Source organism: Pelodiscus sinensis, chromosome 1 (genome assembly GCF_049634645.1).
Source record: "Pelodiscus sinensis isolate JC-2024 chromosome 1, ASM4963464v1, whole genome shotgun sequence".
Taxonomy (NCBI): Eukaryota; Metazoa; Chordata; order Testudines; family Trionychidae; genus Pelodiscus; species Pelodiscus sinensis.
In genome coordinates this window covers 286,444,960-286,464,814 of record NC_134711.1, presented here as the reverse complement: position 1 = coordinate 286,464,814, position 19,855 = coordinate 286,444,960, and the positions used below count along the sequence as shown (strand labels likewise).

At 43.5% G+C, this 19,855-nt stretch overlaps 1 protein-coding gene across 9 annotated transcripts in view; it reads left to right on the top strand.

Moving 5' to 3' along the window:
* The window catches only part of TSC22D1 (TSC22 domain family member 1), a 132,017-nt gene extending 112,766 nt beyond the window's left edge, over window positions 1–19,251 (top strand). For 5 of the 9 annotated variants that reach the window (XM_006124400.4, XM_075918985.1, XM_075918986.1 and 2 more), the window contains 2 exons: window positions 16,280–16,331; window positions 17,919–19,251. In XM_006124400.4, coding sequence (XP_006124462.2) covers window positions 16,280–16,331; window positions 17,919–18,173 — 307 coding nt within the window. In that variant the 3' untranslated portion in view covers window positions 18,174–19,251. Of the gene's footprint in view, window positions 1–14,919; window positions 15,844–15,875; window positions 16,130–16,279; window positions 16,332–17,231; window positions 17,567–17,918 lie in introns of those variants that run through there. The other 4 variants (XM_006124402.4, XM_006124404.4, XM_075918988.1 and 1 more) reach the window with 4 other exon arrangements.
* Window positions 19,252–19,855: the final 604 nt, after the last annotated feature.

Below are 19,855 nucleotides of genomic sequence, written 5' to 3'. Positions count from 1 at the left end.
GTAAACAGATGAAAATATATTAAAAATAAACAGTATTCATGAAAACAATAAAAAATCTAATTCTGCCAAGTGTCTTTATCATGGATAGTTCTGCCATTTCTATCTAGTAGTGGACCAATAAAATGTCAGGATGTATTTGTTCCTAATATACTTTTTACCTATAAATACAAATAAGTTACTGTACCATTAGTGACATTTTAAAAATAGAACTTATAATGTAGTTACATTTTAATCTAAAATTGCAGTAGCTCAAATTTTCAGTCTCAACCAATCAATGATCTTATTCTTTTAATTGTCTTGATTTAAAATCACACCACCAGTGCTACTCGGCTGGAATGGAGACTGAATCTTTGGCACTGAATTTTTATTTGTTCTCTTAAAAACATTCTAGAACATTAAATGTAAAAATAAGATTCAACATTAAGGTTGTATGATTAAGCACTCAGTTAATGGTGTGATTGCGTCAAACACTGTATTATATATAAAGCACATGCACTAGAACCAAATGAAAAATGGAAATAAATTTTAAAAACCCCACCTTTCACAGCAAATGTTTCTGCCAAAAGCTAAAAAGCTTTGGAATTTGCTAATTCTATTGTAGGCAGACCTATAGTCTGAACTTTGGCATCTCTTAACTTCTGGAAAACCTTAACATTGCATTACTGTTGAGAAGTGTGCACACATTTGCTGATGCACAGACTGGCATGACTTAATGCTATTAGAGAGGGCATCCTCAATTTCAATGTGTGGGTTTAAGTTAAAAAAATAGTAGAGGGTCTTGTGTGACATAGCATTTCCTAATGAAACCACTTCAGAGTACAGGGATATATGATACAAAATGTTAGTGCACAGACAGTTGGCTTAATTAGGACAAGGGACGATGGCAATTTCCCTTGTCCCTACTTTGTTCACCTATATTTTCATCTCCTTTCTCAGGATCCTATGAACTTTTACTGTTCCCTAAGAAAAATATAATAATGGCCTGAACCTCAAAGCTTACTTAACTCAGTGGGAGGATTCTGATTGACTTTGATGGGTTTTGAGTCAATGCCTAGGAGCCTTAACTTGGCTTGTAATGCAGTTTCTTAAGTATAGGCTTAACTTTAAAAGTGTGAGTCTGAAGAGGGAAGTGACCATCAAAGAGAAACCTCTGTCCATCTAGAAACCTAATGCAACTGCTCTGCTTAAAAAAAATGGCTCCTTTGAAATGAATTTACTATAAGTTAGGAGCCAGTTCAAGACTCCCAATGCAACTTTATAGGGAGCAGTAAAAAGAAAAATCATATGGGAAGGAAAGAGAGAATAAAGGGGTAAGCAGTAGAAGATCTAGAGATGGGTGAAAGATGATTGATGAGAACATATAATGTATCCTCTGTTGCTCAAGTACATAGGGATTCCTTGTTTTTAGCTGGGTGATGAGGTGCCAGCCATGCACTGTTGGGAGCTAGTTGTGGCTGTGACCACTTCCAAGGCCCAGAAGGTCTGTCAGAACAGACTACTGTGGGGAACTACGTTCTAATATAAAATAATTTGTGCTTTTCAAATGCATGTGATCTTACCGCTGCCAAGTGACCATCTGATTTTTGTTTCTTTTGTCACGGCAGGTACAGCTAGAAATACTCCTGTAATTTCCTTTCATTTAACATTGAAGTGCATTTCAGAAAGTACATAATGTATTATAGATGCCCTCAAAACTCAGGAACATGAGTGGTTTCTGCTCAGAGGTATTTCCTTTGGCGTTAAGGAAACCAGATGAAAACATGGAATCAAATGAAAACTTTATGAATAACTTTTTAGTTTTCTGACAAATTAAAGTTCAGTCTTATAAAGCTTCAGAGCGTTTGGTTTAGGGAAATAATAGTGTAGTCGATTAACCTATAAGCTTTTGCTTATTGGCTAATGCTATAGACTATAAACATTTCCCTCCCCTCCCTTAGCCAGTAAATTTTTTTAGCAGGCTGGCCAGCAGCCCAACTCAATTCTCACTTGCGACTGGTCCAGGACCTACCCCCGCTGCAGGTCTGCATTTAAAGTGTATTAGGAGTCAGGCAGGCAGCCTGGCTCAGTTCTGGTTTGCACTGGGTCTAGGAGCTTAGACCCCTCACCAGATAGGAGCTGCTGCTGCCTCTTTATCAGAGACAGTAGCACAGGGCGACAGGCAGCCGGTCCACGATGGGAGCTGGTTTTTAAATTGGCCCCCCCTTGTGGACCAGCTCCCACCTGGCACCCCACACTGCTGCCTCTGATACAGTGGCAGGGGGCTCCTTGGGAGTGGGGCCAGAGTGCACTGGCTGCCGGCCCTGCCCCCAGGACTATAGAAAAGTCAACTAATCAATAGGAATTCAAGAGGTTACTCGACTGTTTAATTAACTGATATTTAACATTCCTAGTTTGGGGTACTTCAGATCTACTCAGCCCTTCAGTTGGGTAGATAGTGTCCTGGTTGCTAATTCCATGGTAGAAAATAACTATTGATGTTAAATCTCTAAGAGATTTAGCCCATGGTGCCATACACACCTCAGATTCTGTTCTGTCATTCAAATTGTATTGCTAGGCATAGTTGCCTGTCTCTGGAAGAATTCTTTGATAACCTCAGAATATTTTAGTTCTTCCCACCCAGGAGTAGGGATGTGAACGTGTACCTGTGTACACAGTTAACTGGCTCATAGGTTAAGGTGCACAGTTACATGCACCACTCCTCACCATGCTGCAGCCTTTGATATAAAGGCAGCAGCAGCACGGGGAGAGGCGCAGGCAGGCGGCTCCATGGGAGCTGCCTACCCTCCCCCCCACTACATGTAAATGTGTAACTGCTGAAATTTTCAGTGGTTACACGTTTACCTAAATAAATTCATTGAAACATCCGTATCCAGGAGGTCTTTTGAAGATGTCTAGATGTTCCTTGCAGGTTGTAACCTGTGTGTCTGCATATCTTTCCAATTAAGGAGTCTCAGCAAGGAAAGACTTTTTCAAAAATCAAGGTTTATTGCATCATTTAAAATCTGTGATGTGATGACATCCTCATTAAAATAAATGGGGTTTAATTAGCTATTGTGTTTTCCTACAGAAATTGAAATATCTATGATCAGTATTGTATTCCCAGAGAAGTTAGACTTTTTTGTCCTTTGATTTTTGTCACCTTGTTTTTAAATGCATCCTTCTGTGTTTTATGTAATTCCAGATACTGGTGTTATATTCTTGCCAGCCAACTAGATTGTATGTAGGATGGAATGCATGTTGTTTCCACTTCATAGTTCATTAATCTTTGTATATACTCTGCTGATGGTAAAAATTATAAACATGGTACATAGCACCTTCGTCCCTCTTTTTTAGTTTGAGGTGTTAAATTCTAATTGCCCTTAACACTTATTTTGGAAATCACAAAAAAAGCTAAAAAAATTCACATGCAATCAAACCATAGGTTTGAGTTTCTAGAGGGGAAAAAAAGCCACGAATACTATAGAAATATCTGGTACTCGGGGGCTCTTAATTTGATGGACAGACATAACAAGATCCATTGGCTGAAGGTTGAAGTTAGCCAAGTTCAAACTCTAAATAAGATAGTTTAACCTTTTGGAACAGATTGCCAAGGGATGTGGTAATTTTCAGTGGCTTGGAGTCTTTAAATCAAGATCACATGGCTTTCTAAAAGATGTTTTAGTTCAACCACAAGCTATTGGGCTAGATATGGTAATTGCCTGCTGAAAGTTTATGACCTGTGTCAGATTAGATGATCATAATAGTCTTCTCTGTCCTTAACATCTATGAAATTCACAGTTCAGTCAGAAGAAACTATTCAAAAGACAACCCCTTTAATTTGACCAAATTGAATCTGAGTAAAACTGGCTGGAAAGCCTGTCCTCATTAAATCAATGGCAGTTATATGGAGCCAAGATCCCAGCCTAGAGTTTTGTGGATTACTGTCAGAATCATTACACTGTTTCCTTCTCTCTCCTCTCCCTCCCCCCTCCCCCATACATATGGTTTAAAATTCAGAATTTTTAAGGGAAATTCTTATTACTCCTTTGAAGTAATAAAGGCAAATGTTTTGCAGGATCCAATTTCTGCACAATCTTGTTTCCAGTTCACCACTAATGTGGTGAAAATGCAGTTGGTTCTTAATGTGCTTGGGACTGAACAAAATTTTGATGATATTGCAGTATTTAACAGCTGGAAAATATAGTTTAAAATTGTGTTATCCATGGAGAGGCCCTGGAGTAACCGGCCAGTCAGGAGCAGGGGAGGATGATACGGGAACGTCTGCACAGCAGGGCTAAACTCAAAATAGACTACGCAACTTGTGCTATGTTAATTGTGTAGCTTAAGTCAAAATAGCTTATTTCGGCTTTTGACGCTGTCTACAGCAGGAAGTCCAAGTTAGAGCACTCTTCCTCTGACTTCCCTTACTCCTCGTACAATGAAGGTTACAGGAATTGGTGGAGTAAGAAGTCCTCTGGCTGGACATTATTTTGACATTATGTTGAAATAACTGTTCGCGTGCAGATGCAGACTTTATTTCAAAATAACATCAGTTAGTCTGAAATAATGGTGCTGCGTAGATGTACCCTAAGAGAAACTGCACGATCAAAGGCAGCTCAATTGCAGCCCAGACTTGAAGGAAGAAGGTTAAAAGGGCTGGCTAGCTGGCAGAACCAGGGACAGCTCAGAGTGTGAGCTGGTCAGCACATTGTATCCAGGAGGAGAAGCCCTGGAGGCAGCACTCTCTTCTGGAGTAGGGAAAGAGACTGGATTGGACTCAGAGCATGCTGGGATGTGCCTCTATTAGAGTTGTACCCTGGAAGGGGGACTGTGAAGGCACATGAGGCTGTGTGACTTGGCAATTAGGCTGAGTACCCGCAAGGCTTTTTAAAGGCTCATGCTAACCTAAGCAGTGCAGGAACTCACACTCAGCAGAACAGGGGGTGCTTGCAGGAGGGGAGTACCACCCCATTACACCATGACAGGGGCTACCGAGTTTTAACAAAGGCCCTGGAATGATTCATTTTTTCTAGTGTTTTATCGTGTAGACACAACTTAAGATTTGTCTCAATTTTGGTAAATACTTGTTTTTTATTTTAAATATGTTTCTAAAGACAGAAGACATGTCTATACTTGAAATAAGTAAATAAAAAACCCAAGCAAAGTGGAAAACTGTGAGGAGTTTCTTTGAGAAGCACATAGGAACCAGCTAAAACTCGCAGAGCATACAGGGTCTAAATGAGTCTGTGCAAGTATTTATCTGAAATGCTGAAGATGAAAAGTTCTTAAAGGATTCAGTATTATTGAGTCAAGATAAACTGTAATAAAAAACCCTAAAATATTGGCATCCCTGCAAAAAGTAGTTTGCCAAATAATCTTTTCCGCTATTGACCAATTTGCCGTTAAGGCAGTTAATTGATCTTTGTATGTAAAGATAAGAACATGCAAAGCAGCTACAGGCAGTCCCCGAGTTACACAGATCTGACTTACATCGGATCCGCAGTTACGAATGGGGCCCATCTCCCTGGTCTCCAGCAGACCAGGGAGAGGAAGCAAAGCGGCGGAGCACGCGGGCAGCGGACAGCCCAGATGTGTCTGGGCTGTCCGCTGCCCGCGTGCTCCGCCGCTTTGCTCTGCTTTGCTCCCCGTCTCCCTGGTCTGCAGACCAGGGGACGGGGAGCAAAGCGGCGGAACATGCGGGCAGTGGACAGCCCAGATGCATCTGGGCTGTCCGCTGCCTGCATGCTTCTTGGCTTTGCTCTGCTTTGCTCCCTGTCTGCAGACCAGGGAGACGGGGAGCAAAGCAGAGCAAAGCCGTGGAGCTCGAGGGCAGCAGGACAGCCACGGCGCATTTGGGCTATCCCGCTGCCCCCGTGCTCTGCGGCTTTGCTCCGGACGCCTGTGGTACAGCAGCTGGGGCGCTGCCGGTTGGTTCCGTAGCGCCGCTCTGGGCGCTACTGGACCAACCCGGCAGCACCCCAGCTGCTCTGTCCCAGGCGTCCTGATTCAGCCACTGCTGGTCAGTTTCAGCAGCGGCTGAATCAGGGCGCCTAGGGCAGAGCAGTTTGGGTGCTGCTGGGTTGGTCCAGTAGCGCCGAGGAGCGGCGGCGCTACTGGACCAACCCAGCAGCACCCCAGCTGCTCTGCCCCAGGCGTCCCCAAGTCAGCCGCTGCTGAAACAGATCAGTGGCTGACTACAGGAAGCCCCTGCCCCGGGCTTCCTGGAATCAGCCGCTGATCAGTTTCAGCAGCAGCTGACTTGGGGATGCCTGGGGTTCTTAAGTTGAATCTGTATGTAAGTCAGAATTGGCGTCGAGATTCAGACGCTGCTGAAACTGATCAGTTTCAGCAGCGGCTGAATCTGGATGCCAGTTCCGACTTACATACAGATTCAACTTAAGAACAAACCTACAGTCCCTATCTTGTACGTAACCCGGGGACTGCCTGTACTTGGTTAGCATTGTACTTGTATGCTTTCTTTACCCATCAAATACATCTCAGCATTATGTGTTACTTCATTTATTCAGTGCTTTATTTATATCATGTCTATAGTGCTTTGCAAACATCATCTTCTGAATGATATGCTCTAACAATGCGCTCTAAGTGGATGGACACTGCATCTGAGAATCTTTTCAAAAGTTCAGAGTTTAAGCAGGACAGAAATTAGTCCTTGATACAGCAAATTCTTATACATAAGAATGTATGACATGTTTGAGTAGTGCTGGTCAATTTGTGAGTGTAAAATTTTTAATGTTGTATGTGGATTTCTTGAAATGCGGGCTCAGCATTGTAAATTTTGTGGGGAAGGGTTATGTCTAATGCACAATGCCTAGTATAGGGGGATTAAACCTCGTATTTGGGGACTTTGTGTATCACCACACTGCAAACTATAAATAATAAAAATAAATGTTTGGAGGCAGATGGGATAACCAAACAAAGTGAAAGGAAAAAATTAGTTTGGGAGAGAATGTTTGTTGCTCTCCTTTGACTGGATTTTACTAATGTTAATATATATCTTTTAATATAGAAAATGCTGTGTTGTTCAGTCTGCCAGACACAGAAGTAGTAAGGGGAGAACCCCAATCAAGATGAGTAGTGGGAAAATGAACTAAAATGAATCTTTCCTTTTTTAAAAAAAGACTTAAAGGAAGAAGAAAAATTAAACTTAGAGAACAAAGCAACCAAGTTAAACCTCTGCAGTGTCACAGGATAGCTCATTTCTAGTAGATATTTATATGGGGTGCTTGCTGCATCCCCAGGCTTGAAATTATTTCCATTATAAATAGAGTTTACAGTTGGGTTCAATGACTCAGAATCCACACTAGAAAAATTGTTTGAGTGCCCCTGTGAGCATCTACTGAGAATTTTTTTAGGAGACAAATCTAAGGAATTGCCACAGATTTAGGTGTCAACAGAAGAGGTTTTAGAATAAACTGATAAACTAAACAGCAATGAGTCTCAGAGAGATAGTCGTGTTAATGTGTAATTTTAAAAACTAGTAGTCCTGTGGCACCTTAGACTAACATTTATATGTATAGTATCACTAGGGGGCTGTGCCCCCTGCTTGCTGTGCTCACAACCCCCTTCCCCACAGAGAGTAGGGAACCACAGCTCTCCCCCGCAGGCACTGGGGAGGTCTGGGCTGCGGCCGTGCCAGCCTGGGGCCCTTTCTCCCTTCCTTCAGCCCAGGGCCCCTTCTCCCTCCTTCCCCCCTTCTGCCAGTCTGGTACTTCTCTCCCTCTCCACGCCTGACCTCATGGGTCCCGGCACAATGGAACAGCTGTTTTTAAAACACTGGCAGCCGCCTGCCATGTGGTGATTGTCGGAGCTTCAGCCAACTGCTGTGAAGTGGCTCGGGGCCAGGGTGTACCCCAGTCCCAACCGCCTCCCACAGGCCTCACCACTGCCTGCCCACTCGCCTTGCAGTCCTGCCCTCCTCCATCCTTCCCCCACTAGCTTAGCGACAGGTTACCTTCAAGATACAAGGAAGGTAAGTGCTACTGTTGTCAGAGCCATTTTTAGATCTCTCGCCAGCCATAGCTTTCCGACACCATTATGGGGTTAGCAGCAGGGAGGAAAGAGGGAGGACGCTGGGTGGCTGAGGGAGGAGGGGCTGCGGGACACAGAGTGATGTGGTGATGTCACTCTGTCATCCCACAGGAAAATCTTGTTTATAGGTATAGTAAGATGAGCTTTTGTGGGCAAAACCCACTGACTCATGCGCTCATCTGCAGAAGCGGGTTTTCCCCACAGAAGTTCATGATACTATGTATATATTTGTATCTAAGGTGCCACAGGGTTGCTCATTGTTTTTAAACAGTAATAAGTCACCCAAGAGTTTTGTAAGAACTGGATATGAAATGGCAAAACCAGTAACTACAGTATGTTTCTGTCACTTAAATCAGCTATGTTCCAGATAGTTGGAGGATATCTAATATAACACTGACTTTTAAAAAAGGCTCCAGATGCGATCCTCTCAATCACAGGCTAGTAAGCCTAAATTCAGAAGCAGGAAGATTGGTTAAAACCATAGGAAATAACAGAATTGTCAGACATAGGATGTCAACCAATAAGCTTAGACTTATTGGTTAATCCTGTCGACTACACGCATTCATTCATACAGAGGCAGCAAGGATGGTGGGAGGCAGGAGCTGGTGGCCCCCCTGCCACGCTGCTGCCTCTGGTAGAGAGCCAGCAGTGCAGGGTGAGGGGGGAAGCTGGGAGATGATACGAGTGGGGAGCTGGCTCCACAGACCTACCTGCCCCCTTTGCTGCCTCCTACAGAGGCAGTTGTGCGGGGGAGGCAGAAGTCGGTGCTTCCCCAGTTCCGTCTCTGTGGAGCCACCTGGCTAGGGAGGCTGCCATGGAGCAGCCTCTGTCCACAGGGGGTCCAAGCTCCCTGTAGACGGGCTGCTCCATGGCTGCAGCCTCATCCAGGGGGAGTCCAAGTTCCCTGCAGACAGGGCTCGGACCCATCATGTACAGAGGCTGCTGCCATCCCCCGGAGAGGCAGGTGGAAGCCACTCTGCACAGGAACTAGTTTTTAACCCAGCTCCCCTCACGGGGGGGCAGGGGACTCCCCGGCAAGAGCGCACTGGCTGCTAACCCCAGTTCTGGAGGTTCTTGAATAGTTGTGTAACCACTTAAACTTGAAGTGGGTTGTGCCCATGAAAGTTCATGATTCCATCTACATGTTTTGTTAGTCTTTAAAGTGCTACTAGACTATTTGTTGTTTTTAAGATTTTTTTTTTGTTACAAACTAACTTTGCGACCTCCCTGAAGTACTAAAATTTGATGCAGTTATGACTATTTAAATATACATTGTCTAATTTCCCTACATCAGACACGATAAACACAATGGCTATGTCTACACTCGCGGCTGCTTGCGCGAGTAATATGCAAATGAGGCTAAGCATGGAATATCGCTGAGCCTCATTTGCATACCTAATGAGCCACCATCTTTTTCAGAAGAGGCTCTTGCGCAAGAAGGAGCGTCTACACTGCCCCTTCTTGCACAAGAAAAACCCTCTTGCGCAATGCCGTTACACCTATTACTTTTCAGGAAGAACGGCATTGTGCAAGAGGGTTTTTCTTGTGCAAGAAGGGGCAGTGTAGATGCTCCTTCTTGCGCAAGAGCCTCTTCTGAAAAAAATGGTGGCTCATTAGGTATGCAAATGAGGCTCGGTGATATTCCACTTTTAGCCTCATTTGCATATTACTCACACAAGAAGCCGTGAGTTTAGATATAGCAAATATGTTGGAGGAAGAGTCAACATGGGCCATTTAATGAAATCATTCTCCATCAATTAATTAGAATTCTTTGAGGATGTCAACAAGCATGTGGACAAAGGTGATGCAGTAGATATATCAGAGGGATAGCCATGTTAGTCTGGATCTGTAAAAGCAACAAGGAATCCTGTAGCATCTTATAGACTAACAGATGTACTGGAGCATAAGCATTAGTGGGCAAAGACCCACTTTGTCAGATGCATCTGACGAAGTGGGTCTTTGCCCACGAAAGCTTATTTTCAGTACATCTGTTAGTCTATAGGGTGCTATAAGACTCCTTGTCACTTTTGCAGTAGATACAGTGTATTGGGGTTTCAGAGCTACTCGGACAGTCTTCCTTATCAAAGACTTCTAAGTAGTCCCAGGATAAGAGGGAAAGTCCTTTCATTGATCTGGAACTGGTTAAAAGACAAGAAACCAGTGTTAGATGTAAGCTGTCAGTTTTCAACATGGAGAGGTAATTAGCAAGAAGATTCTTTGAGGATCTGTACTGGGACCAGTGACATTCAGCATATTTATAAATGACCTGGAAAAGTGTACACAGTCACGTAACAAATTTGCAGGTGATACAAAATTACTCAAGATAGTTGAGACCACATCTGATAGTGAAGAGTAATGAAGGGATCTTACGAAACTAAGACTGTCTAGACTGTATCCCTCTGTCGACAAAGGGATGCAAATCAAGCACATCGAAATTGCTAATGAAGCAGGGATTTAAATATCCCGCCCCTCATTAGCATACATATGGCTGCTGCTTTTTTCAAAATGGAGTTTTTCAAAAAAAGGCAATCTAGACACGGATCTGTCAAAGCCTTTTTCGACAGATCCTGTAAACCTCATGTAAAGCAGCGGCCATGTTTATGCTAATGAGGTGCAAGATATTTAAATCCCTGCTTCATTAGCAATTTCAGTGCCTAATCTACATCTCTCTCTGTCGGCAGAGAGGTGTAGTCTAGACACACCCTAAGTGACTGGGCAACAAAACAGATGAAATTCTGTTTGACAGATGCAAAAAAAGTATGTTGGAAAATTATAATCCCAACTGTCTTTATACAACAAGGATCCTGGAGTCATCATGGATTGAAAACTGAAAACATCTACTCAGTTTCTAGAGACGACGTAAAAAAAGCTAACAGTATCTTAGAAATCATTAGGAAAGGACCAGCTAAGACAGAAAAATATATCACTATATAATTCACACTTCAATACAGCATTCGATTATGGTCACTCCATCAGAGGAAAAAAGATACATTAGAATTGGGAGGGTGGGGAACATAGAAGGGCAACAGAAACAGCTTCCGTACAAGGAAAGGTTAAAAAGCCTGAGACACTACACCTGGAAAAGAAAACTAAAGGAGAACGATAAAGGTCTATAAAATCGTAAATAGGGAAGTGCTATTTACCCCTTCACATTAACACAAGAACAAGAGGGCCACCTAATTAAATTAATAGACAGCAAATTTAACAAACCTAAGTACTTATCAAAATGCACAGTCAGCCTGTGGAACTCATTACCTGGGGATCTTGTGAAGGCTGAAAGTATAACTGAGTTAAAAAAAATATTTTCATGGAGAATAGGGCCATCAATAGCTATTAGCGAATATGGTCAATGGTGCAATTCCATACTTTGAGTATCCCCACACCTTCAAATGCCAAAAGCTGGGACTGGACTGCTGGGAATGGATCACTTAATTTTCCTTTTCTGTTCATCCCTTCTGAAGTATCTGGCACTGGCCAATGCAGAAGACAGGGTACTGGGCTAGATGGAGCTTTTAGTCTGACCTAATACAGCTGCTATGTGCTGACTGTGAAAAGAATTATAGCTCTCTCCTGAAATTACCTGATAAACAGGGACAAAAAAAGTGACAACAATGGAAAAAACTCAGATTCTAAGGACTGAGGTCTTGCTGGCTATTTTTCTATTTTTCTACATTATATGTGGATCAGATGTTATAAAACTAATCATATCAGAGCATAGTTGTCTGACACCTAGGTACATCTGTATTCTAACATTTGCTTTTTTCTATAAAGTGGTTAGGACAGCATGCTTGTGTTGTTCCATCCACATTGACAAAATGTTGAAACCTAGATACAGCTAGCTGATTCTACTAGACTTGCAAACCCCTAAACATAATTTTAGGGTATCATTACAGATTATTATATAGAAACACGGATATAACTAAAATGTGCTTATGACCTTTGAATCAGGGCACATCTACACTAGGAGCATAACCAAAGTTACAAATAGCACAATCAGCCTGAGACTGCTGCCTGCCTCTTGCCTTATCACACCAAGGGAGAGCATGGCAAGTGTGTATTTTGTTTTTATTACTGTCCATTTTGAGGTGGGTCATTGTAGGAAAACCCCATGTGAAAAGATTTTAACCACTCTCAAAAAAAAATTTGCCAAGAGACTCAGATCTCTTGGACTTGTAAGTTTCCCTCTACACAGTCACCACTAGTATCCTTGAATCTTAACTGGCATTGTGAGAGGCCATCTGAGAGTTGTGGGGTGCAACAACTAAGGACTTTGACGATCATGGTTTTAAGTTGGATCAAGTATTGAAGTGTAACCCATTACAGAAAGCTGGCCAGGGTGGTATAGTCTCTGAGTCATTATGTAAAAAGAGGGGCTGCCTGGAGTATGTGCTAGAGCTTTCACTTTCAGCCTGAGATTTAGCATGTTGCTTTAGTTGAGTTTAGAGGTGACAAACATGTAGTTCACCTTGGCTTGGTCTGTAACTGATATGAGGGGTAACTATTGGAACAGCCAAAGAGTGTTAAAGCAAATTAAGGAAAAGGATGTAATTTACTTGTCCAGGACTGCAGAAGGCGCTCCAAACATATGCCCTAATGGTTGTGTTTAATATTAAGTAAACTGGAATGGATTATATAGTCGACAGGTGCAGGTAATTTAAGATGGGGAACATTGTAAAGTCATGGGAAATGTGACTGTTTTTCAAATAACACAAGTAAAGTGGGAATTCTATATTCCAGGAAATGCATATGAATTGATGTTGCAGAAAAACACATATGCAAGTTCAGTATTCTTAAATGTAATCCCCTCCCCCTCCCCAAAGTAGGATTATCTTGTTTGCACCACTCTGCTGGTACAGCATTAATGAATGAAAGAACAGTAGACTGAGAAGGCTAAAATAATCTCTTTAAGAAGGATGATGATGACATGCTAATGCTAAAGTTAAATTTAAGACTCTTATTCCTTGCCTTACTAGCTTTCCTGTTTGAGAGTGACACACATATTCAAAATGTTTGCTCTACACTACAGAAGAGTACAGGAAGTCCCCGGGTTACGTACAAGATAGGGACTGTAGGTTTGTTCTTAAGTTGAATCTGTATGTAAGTCGGAACTGGTGTCCAGATTCAGCCACTGCTGAAACTGACCGCCAGTTCTGACTTACATACAGAATCAACTTAAGAACCCCAGGCGTCCCCAAGTCAGCTGCTGCTGAAACTGATCAGCAGCTGATTCCAGGAAGCCCGGGGCAGAGTAACTCTGCCTCGGGCTTCCTGTAGTCAGCGCTGGTCAGTTTCAGCAGAAGCTGACTTGAGGACGCCTGGGGCAGAGCAGCTGGGGTGCTGCTGGGTTGCTCCAGTAGCGCCGCTCCTCAGTGCTACTGGACCAACCCAGCAGCACCCCATCTGCTCTGCCCCAGGCGTCCTGATTCAGCCGCTGCTGAAACTGACCAGCAGCGGCTGAATCAGGACCTGGGGCAGAGCAGCTGGGGTGCTGCCGGGTTGGTCCAGTAGTGCCCAGAGGACCAATCGGCAGCGCCCCAGCTGCTCTGCCCCAGAGTCCAAAACAAAAGCCTGGTCTGCTGGGGGAGGGGGGCACACTAGCTGCGCCCCCCCCCCCCAGCAGACCAGAAACACGGGGAGCAGAGCCGCAGCGGGGTGCCGCGCCTCTGAGGCTTTGCTCTGGCAAAGTCTCAGAGGCGCGGGACCCCGCCGTGGCTGCAGCTTCAGTCCCGGTGCCTGTGGTCTGCTGGGGACGGTCTCCAGCGGACCAGGGGCACCGGAGCAGCTTACGAACGGGGCTTTCTCGCCCCGGAGCTCGCAGGTAGCAATCTGCCACCTCGACCTCCGGGGCGAGAAAGCCCTGTTTGTAAGTGCGGATCCGACATAAGTCGGATCCGCGTAAGTCGGGGACTGCCTGTAAAGGGTTTTGGCTTTTCTGTTTTGTGGGTTTAAATCACATGAGTGTTGATGCTTCATAAGTTGTGCATTATAGGGTGTCCTCAGTCTTCTTTAAGGACAAGTGCTTTGCTTTGTCTTTTTCTCATTCATAATTTGAGCTTGTTAAATAGCTAAGTGGAGAAAGGCCTCCATTTAAAATAATTCTGATGTTAATGTGACACTTTGTAAGAAAGTACTGGAAATGTAACTCTCATTTTGAAATATGTTGTGGTTAATTGAGATAATTTAAGAACCCCCCCCTTATTTTGTATATAACATAGTTTAAAAAGTAACTGTTGTATTGCCTTATCTGGAAAAAGGTGGATAGACGCTTTCACATTCTTAAATAGTAACATTGAAAATATCTGTCTAGAATTTTACAGATTAATGCTGTGTGTGTTTTCTGAATTGTCTGATGGTAGAATATCTTAAAATGAATGGCTTAGGGGCTATAAAAATGGCATAGATGTCATTTAATGAGAATGAAGAATAGACCAGTATTAGGAGTTTGCCAGAACATTTTTCATTTATAGTTTACTTGCTGCTGCACATATTTTCACAAATGTATTCAAGAAGATATGTCTATAAAAATAGGGGTTTTTTAAAATGTTCCTGTGCCAACATATGCTGAAGTACTCTAGTGGCAGACATATGAACATCTTAAAATTGTGTAAGAATTGTATTTTTAAGGTATAACTCCTTTGGTAGCCCAGGATCCGTGAATTTTGTGCCTAACCTACACCATCATAAAACTCGTGTTGTTGTTTCATATGAAAAACGGATTTTTCATTTTCAAAAACCACCTACAGTAGTCTTTTAGTCCTCTCGTGTGGTGACAGTCAACTGCAAAGGGATGATGCAGAAATAAAGCACTGTATTATTGGAATTAGTTCCACTAAGCAAATTATAAGGCATCCTATGAGGAAGGGAACTTGAGTCCTCGGGTTTAATTAACTCAGACTGTAAATTTCCTGAGACTCCTTCCATCGTGCATGTTCTGTTTATCTATTCCAGTCTAAAGGTATAGCGTTGAACCAATAGGTGGCGGCATTAGCTAAATGTAAGTCTAGCGACATTGTTATTGAATTCCACCATCAGCTATATCCGATCGTTTCTACCGAGGCTAAACTTTGCATGTGTAGTTTTTCTGCAGGCAAAAATCAGCCTGTGTGTTGTGAGCGAATCGTTTTATGGCTTGGAAAGGCTTAAATTGGGCACTGGATCACTTTGTTTCTGCGTTGCTGTTGCCACCCAAACTCTCCGACTCTGAAGATTGCACTGAGAGATTTGCTAGGTGCTCACGCGGTTCCTTGCAAATGGTAGTATTTTAACTGGGGAGAAGAGAAGGGTTGTCTCCAAATCAGGGGTGTCCTGCTTGTGGTAACTGGATTTTGGTGATGGCTCATTGCTACTAAAGTGATGCAAAGGAGCTTTTCTGGCAGGGGCGGTTCCGAATGACCGGCCAGCCAATAGGCATTGACTCTCCTGCATATATTATGCAATAGGACTGGAACCTCAGGTTTTCTGCTGAGTACAGAAGAGCTGACCTCGGAGATTTCTTTGCGCAGCTCTGGGATCAGCATCTTCCAGGATCATACCGTCACAAACGGGTGGCTTCTTAAAATTATATCTATCTAGCCAGCCTTCTACCACTTCCCGGTGGCGGAGACTAAACTAAGATTAATGTAAATCAACAGAGGAGCTCTGCATTATTGTTTTTTTTTCTTTTTGGTGGGTGTTTCTGGCTGGGAATTGCATGAATGCCCAATGGTGTAGACCAGTGGCAATGGATCTAGGAGTTTATCAACTAAGACATTTTTCAATTTCTTTCTTGTCATCCTTGCTGGGCACCGACAATTCTTCTTTGAGACTCGACAGTAGGTAAATAACTATGGTATCTAATGTGCTTGTTTGCCTGGCTGGAATATTTGCAGTGATGCAGGTGAATGCCAGGGGGCTGATTCCTTTGTCCACCGGACTGGGCAGCACTGGGAAGCTGCAGTGACACGGGCGGTGTGTTTTACATTTATCTGGTGAGGGATTGAATCCCCGGGACACGGATCGCTATACCGCATTATGTAATTAAACTCCATCTTTGTGGGTTATTAAGGAAAATGTCCGGATCTTTGATCCTGCTGTAGCGTGCGGTACGAGGTGGCTTTACCAGGTTGGTTTTACTGCATTGAAGCATCCCGATGACATAAACAGCGGTGTTAAGTCAGTGCGGGATATATTTCTCAGCCAGCTAGTTATCAGCATTCAGCGTCTGGTCGTGTCAGTAATTCAGCTGCTGATATATATTTTTCCCTTTTTTCAGCTCCTCGGGTGCAAGCGTGGTAGCTATAGACAACAAAATCGAGCAGGCGATGGTATGTACCGATTGCTAAATTTAAAAAAAGCAATTAATTTTTAAAGCGCGAGATGGGGATAGAAGTGTGCACGGTGTATAGAGGTTCTCTGGGTAATACTGAACCGCTGCATGGGCGTGGGTGCATGGGCGAAGCTGCTTGTTGTTTTGGTTATTTGTTTTAAATACACTGCTGATCTAAGGCTTTCATATGCGAGGAATGCCGATGTTTCCCTATAAATGCCTTAGATGACTGACGGCATCGCATTCTGGGCTCTCTGCCTTTTAAAAATATCGATCCTGATTTCCTGGAAGGGGGGGGGGGCAATGAAATATTTCGACTTTATTTTTCTAAAAAATAAAAAAAAATCCTCCAAACACCACAGCTGGATTATCCCTAGAAAATGGGACCAGCCACAGTGTGCTGATGGATCCAATAGGGGCATCATAAGCTGCTTTCCCTTCCGTTGCCAGCAAGCACGGGAATTAAAGTGCCTTGGAGCTGGGATCTCGCACACTGGGGCTGAAGTGCAGTGGAAATAATGGGCTGTGTTGCAGCATGGGGGGGAGAGCCGGTAAAAAAACCCTCCAAAAAAGAGAAACCCACAAACCCTGTGTCTGTGCCTAATTTTTCCTGGGTTTTTTTTTTTTATTTTTTTTTTTATTTCCGCCTTGGCTCAGGCTGCTCTTTGTTGTTGGAGCGGTGCCTGTAGCTGTTCTCACGGGATTCTCTGCCTACTGTTGCTAGGCAAACTCCGAACCTTTAACTCCCGGCTATAAATAACTCGGCAGCTCATTGGCTGAGGCGCGTGGGGGTGGTCGGCCCAGGTCCCCTTGACGTCACCCCCGGTCACAGAACGCTGGAGGGAGGCAGGGAGGGAAATGCGGCAACCTGCACTGTAAGAACTAGCTGCAGCCAGCTCCGCGGAGGCTGGGCGCGGGGGGGTGGCGACAAACAGCGTTGCAGGGGGAGGAGGCTCCTGCCTCAAACACACGGCGCCGGGCCGCGAGAGCAGAGCAGGGCTGGTGCTTAGATCCGCACCTCGCCTCCGTGAACCACCCTCCCCTACCCCCCGACCCCTCTTCGCGACCGGCGCCGATCCCAGAGCCCGTCGGAGGCACGTTCCTGAAGTGCCGGCTGGTGATTGTGCATCGTTTGAAGCGGGAGGCTGCAACACGCGGCTGGGAATTTAGCGGCCCAGGCCGGCCTGATGTAGAAACAACCGCCCCCCCCCTCCCGTCAGAATCGATTAGATGGTATTTTTTTATTCAGCTCAGTTAATTAGGTGAGCCGGGAAGGGAAGGGAAGGGAGGTGCACTAGAGAGACTTAGTGACCAGGCTGTTGTTTAGGTTTGTAATGGCCTAATACAGCGTTTGGGCGTCCAGTATTACAGTTGGGTGTAGAGGAAATTGAGGCTCTGCATGTTAATCTCAAAGCACTGGTAAATGGAGGGCAGATTTCTCGTGCCCTCTACTGATGCTTTTCTCAGAGCTGGATCCACATCTGCTACTTGCCTTAGTTGGGTTGGGTGACTGGTTCTGAGCAGAGTAGGATCCCAGTCCTAAGGCAGGATTTCGTGCCTGATCCGTGTGGTGTTTTTGTTTCAGGATCTGGTGAAGAGCCATTTGATGTACGCTGTGAGGGAGGAAGTGGAGGTCCTCAAAGAGCAAATCAAAGAGCTGATTGAGAAGAATTCCCAGCTGGAACAGGAAAACACTCTGCTGAAAACGCTGGCCAGCCCAGAGCAACTCGCCCAGTTCCAAGCACAGCTGCAGACTGGTTCCCCGCCTTCTTCCCAGACACAAGGGACAACACAACAACCTTCCCAGCCAGCAACACAGGGCTCAGGACCTTCAGCATAGTTTCCAATGCTCTGGCCAATATGCTCTGGACTACCCAGAGAAAAGAGGACAAGTGGAAATCTGCCACAGCTACCCCTTCATTCATTTCATTGCATGCGGCAGTCCAGACTGAAGGACTCTGGGCACTGTAAGCACCATCACACATTTTTTTCCAGTATTAAGCACTCTTCTGTCCTTTCTTTTTGACAAAAGGAGTTCTTATTTTTAGGTTGGTGAACTAAACACTTTCCCCCCAGAGAATTAGCGCAAATGCACTGGGGACTTGAGCAGCTTCTGCAAATGACTAAGAAATGGAGTTGCATGCTTGATTTTTGTTTTTAAATCTTTCATCCATCCGTTACTGATACAAGCATGAAAACATGAAGAAATAGACTGGAGTAAAGTAGTGGATCAGTACCCCTCACCAAATTGAGATCCAAAGTAAAGACTTTATAGGATCTAAGAGGAAAAGGGGAAAGGTAAATTCAGTGTTCAACACTAAACTGTCACCTGACACCTTAAGTGCAAATATATTTGCACAATTTTTTGAAGCCGTGGACAGGTGCATAAAGGTGTATTAGAGAGAGAAGGTAGGTGACAGAGTTGGGATGTAGGATAATTACAATGAAGGTTATTTGCCTAATGTATATTTGTGTATTTAGTGTAATTACTTTGTAAAATAGAAAACTGTAACTACTATTTAGGTTGTACAGATTGAAATTTAGTTGTTTCATTGGCTGATCTGATGAAGTTTGAATAGTTTTTTTTTTAATGCTACATAAATAAGAATACACCTACGCAGTGGATCAGAATTTGGCAGATTTATGCAGTTTATATAATTTCTGAATTTCTCTGGCGGCTGAATATTTGAAGTAAATCTTTGTTCACTGTAGTTTGGTTTAAAACAAGAAAAAACACTTCAGAAAATTACAAATTCCTGCTAACAAAAGAGTTAAAAATGAGTTTCCCAGTATGGATTTTTGCATATCGTCTGTATAGTAGTATGCATATGTTTTTGTGCATGTTATCTAAACAGTTGTAACACGTCAATGTATTTAACTTGTCAACCTTCAATAAAGCATAAGATGTTGATAAATAACAGCTTCTATATTGTAAGGTTAACCATAATTTTTACAAACTTCATGCAGTCTTCCAGTGTAACCTTAATTAAGTTGTTTTTCAGACAAAGATTTCTGTGCTAACTTCTGTTTGTGGGGTTTTTTTACTTTTAATGTTCACTTTTAAAAACTGATACTATTATAAACATAGTTGTAATATAAAATGACTTTAAAGAGGGAGGGGAAAATATTACTGTTTTTTGAGGGTGGGAATCCTAAAACAAAGTAAACAATACTGTGTACAAAAGGGGCCTGAGTATCAGAGAAATGTTGTCTCTCTCTTTTGGTCCAATCCTGAGAGATGCTGACATGTCTTAGGAAGTGCAGGGTGCCTTCTGCTCCTTCTATACTAGTTAATGCTATAGTATGGACTTCTGCCTTGAGAATAGCAATGAACCTATAAACCTCAGACAACAGTGGTTTCATAGCAACAAATTGCACCGCCTCATGTGGAACTAGGCATTCCAATGCAAGGCAACAGCTCAGAACCATCCAAGACCATGTTACAAATGAAGTAGCAAATGTAGCTTCCGGAATATATCACTCTTAGCTCTACATACTGGCTAGCACTTTAAGTGATTTTTA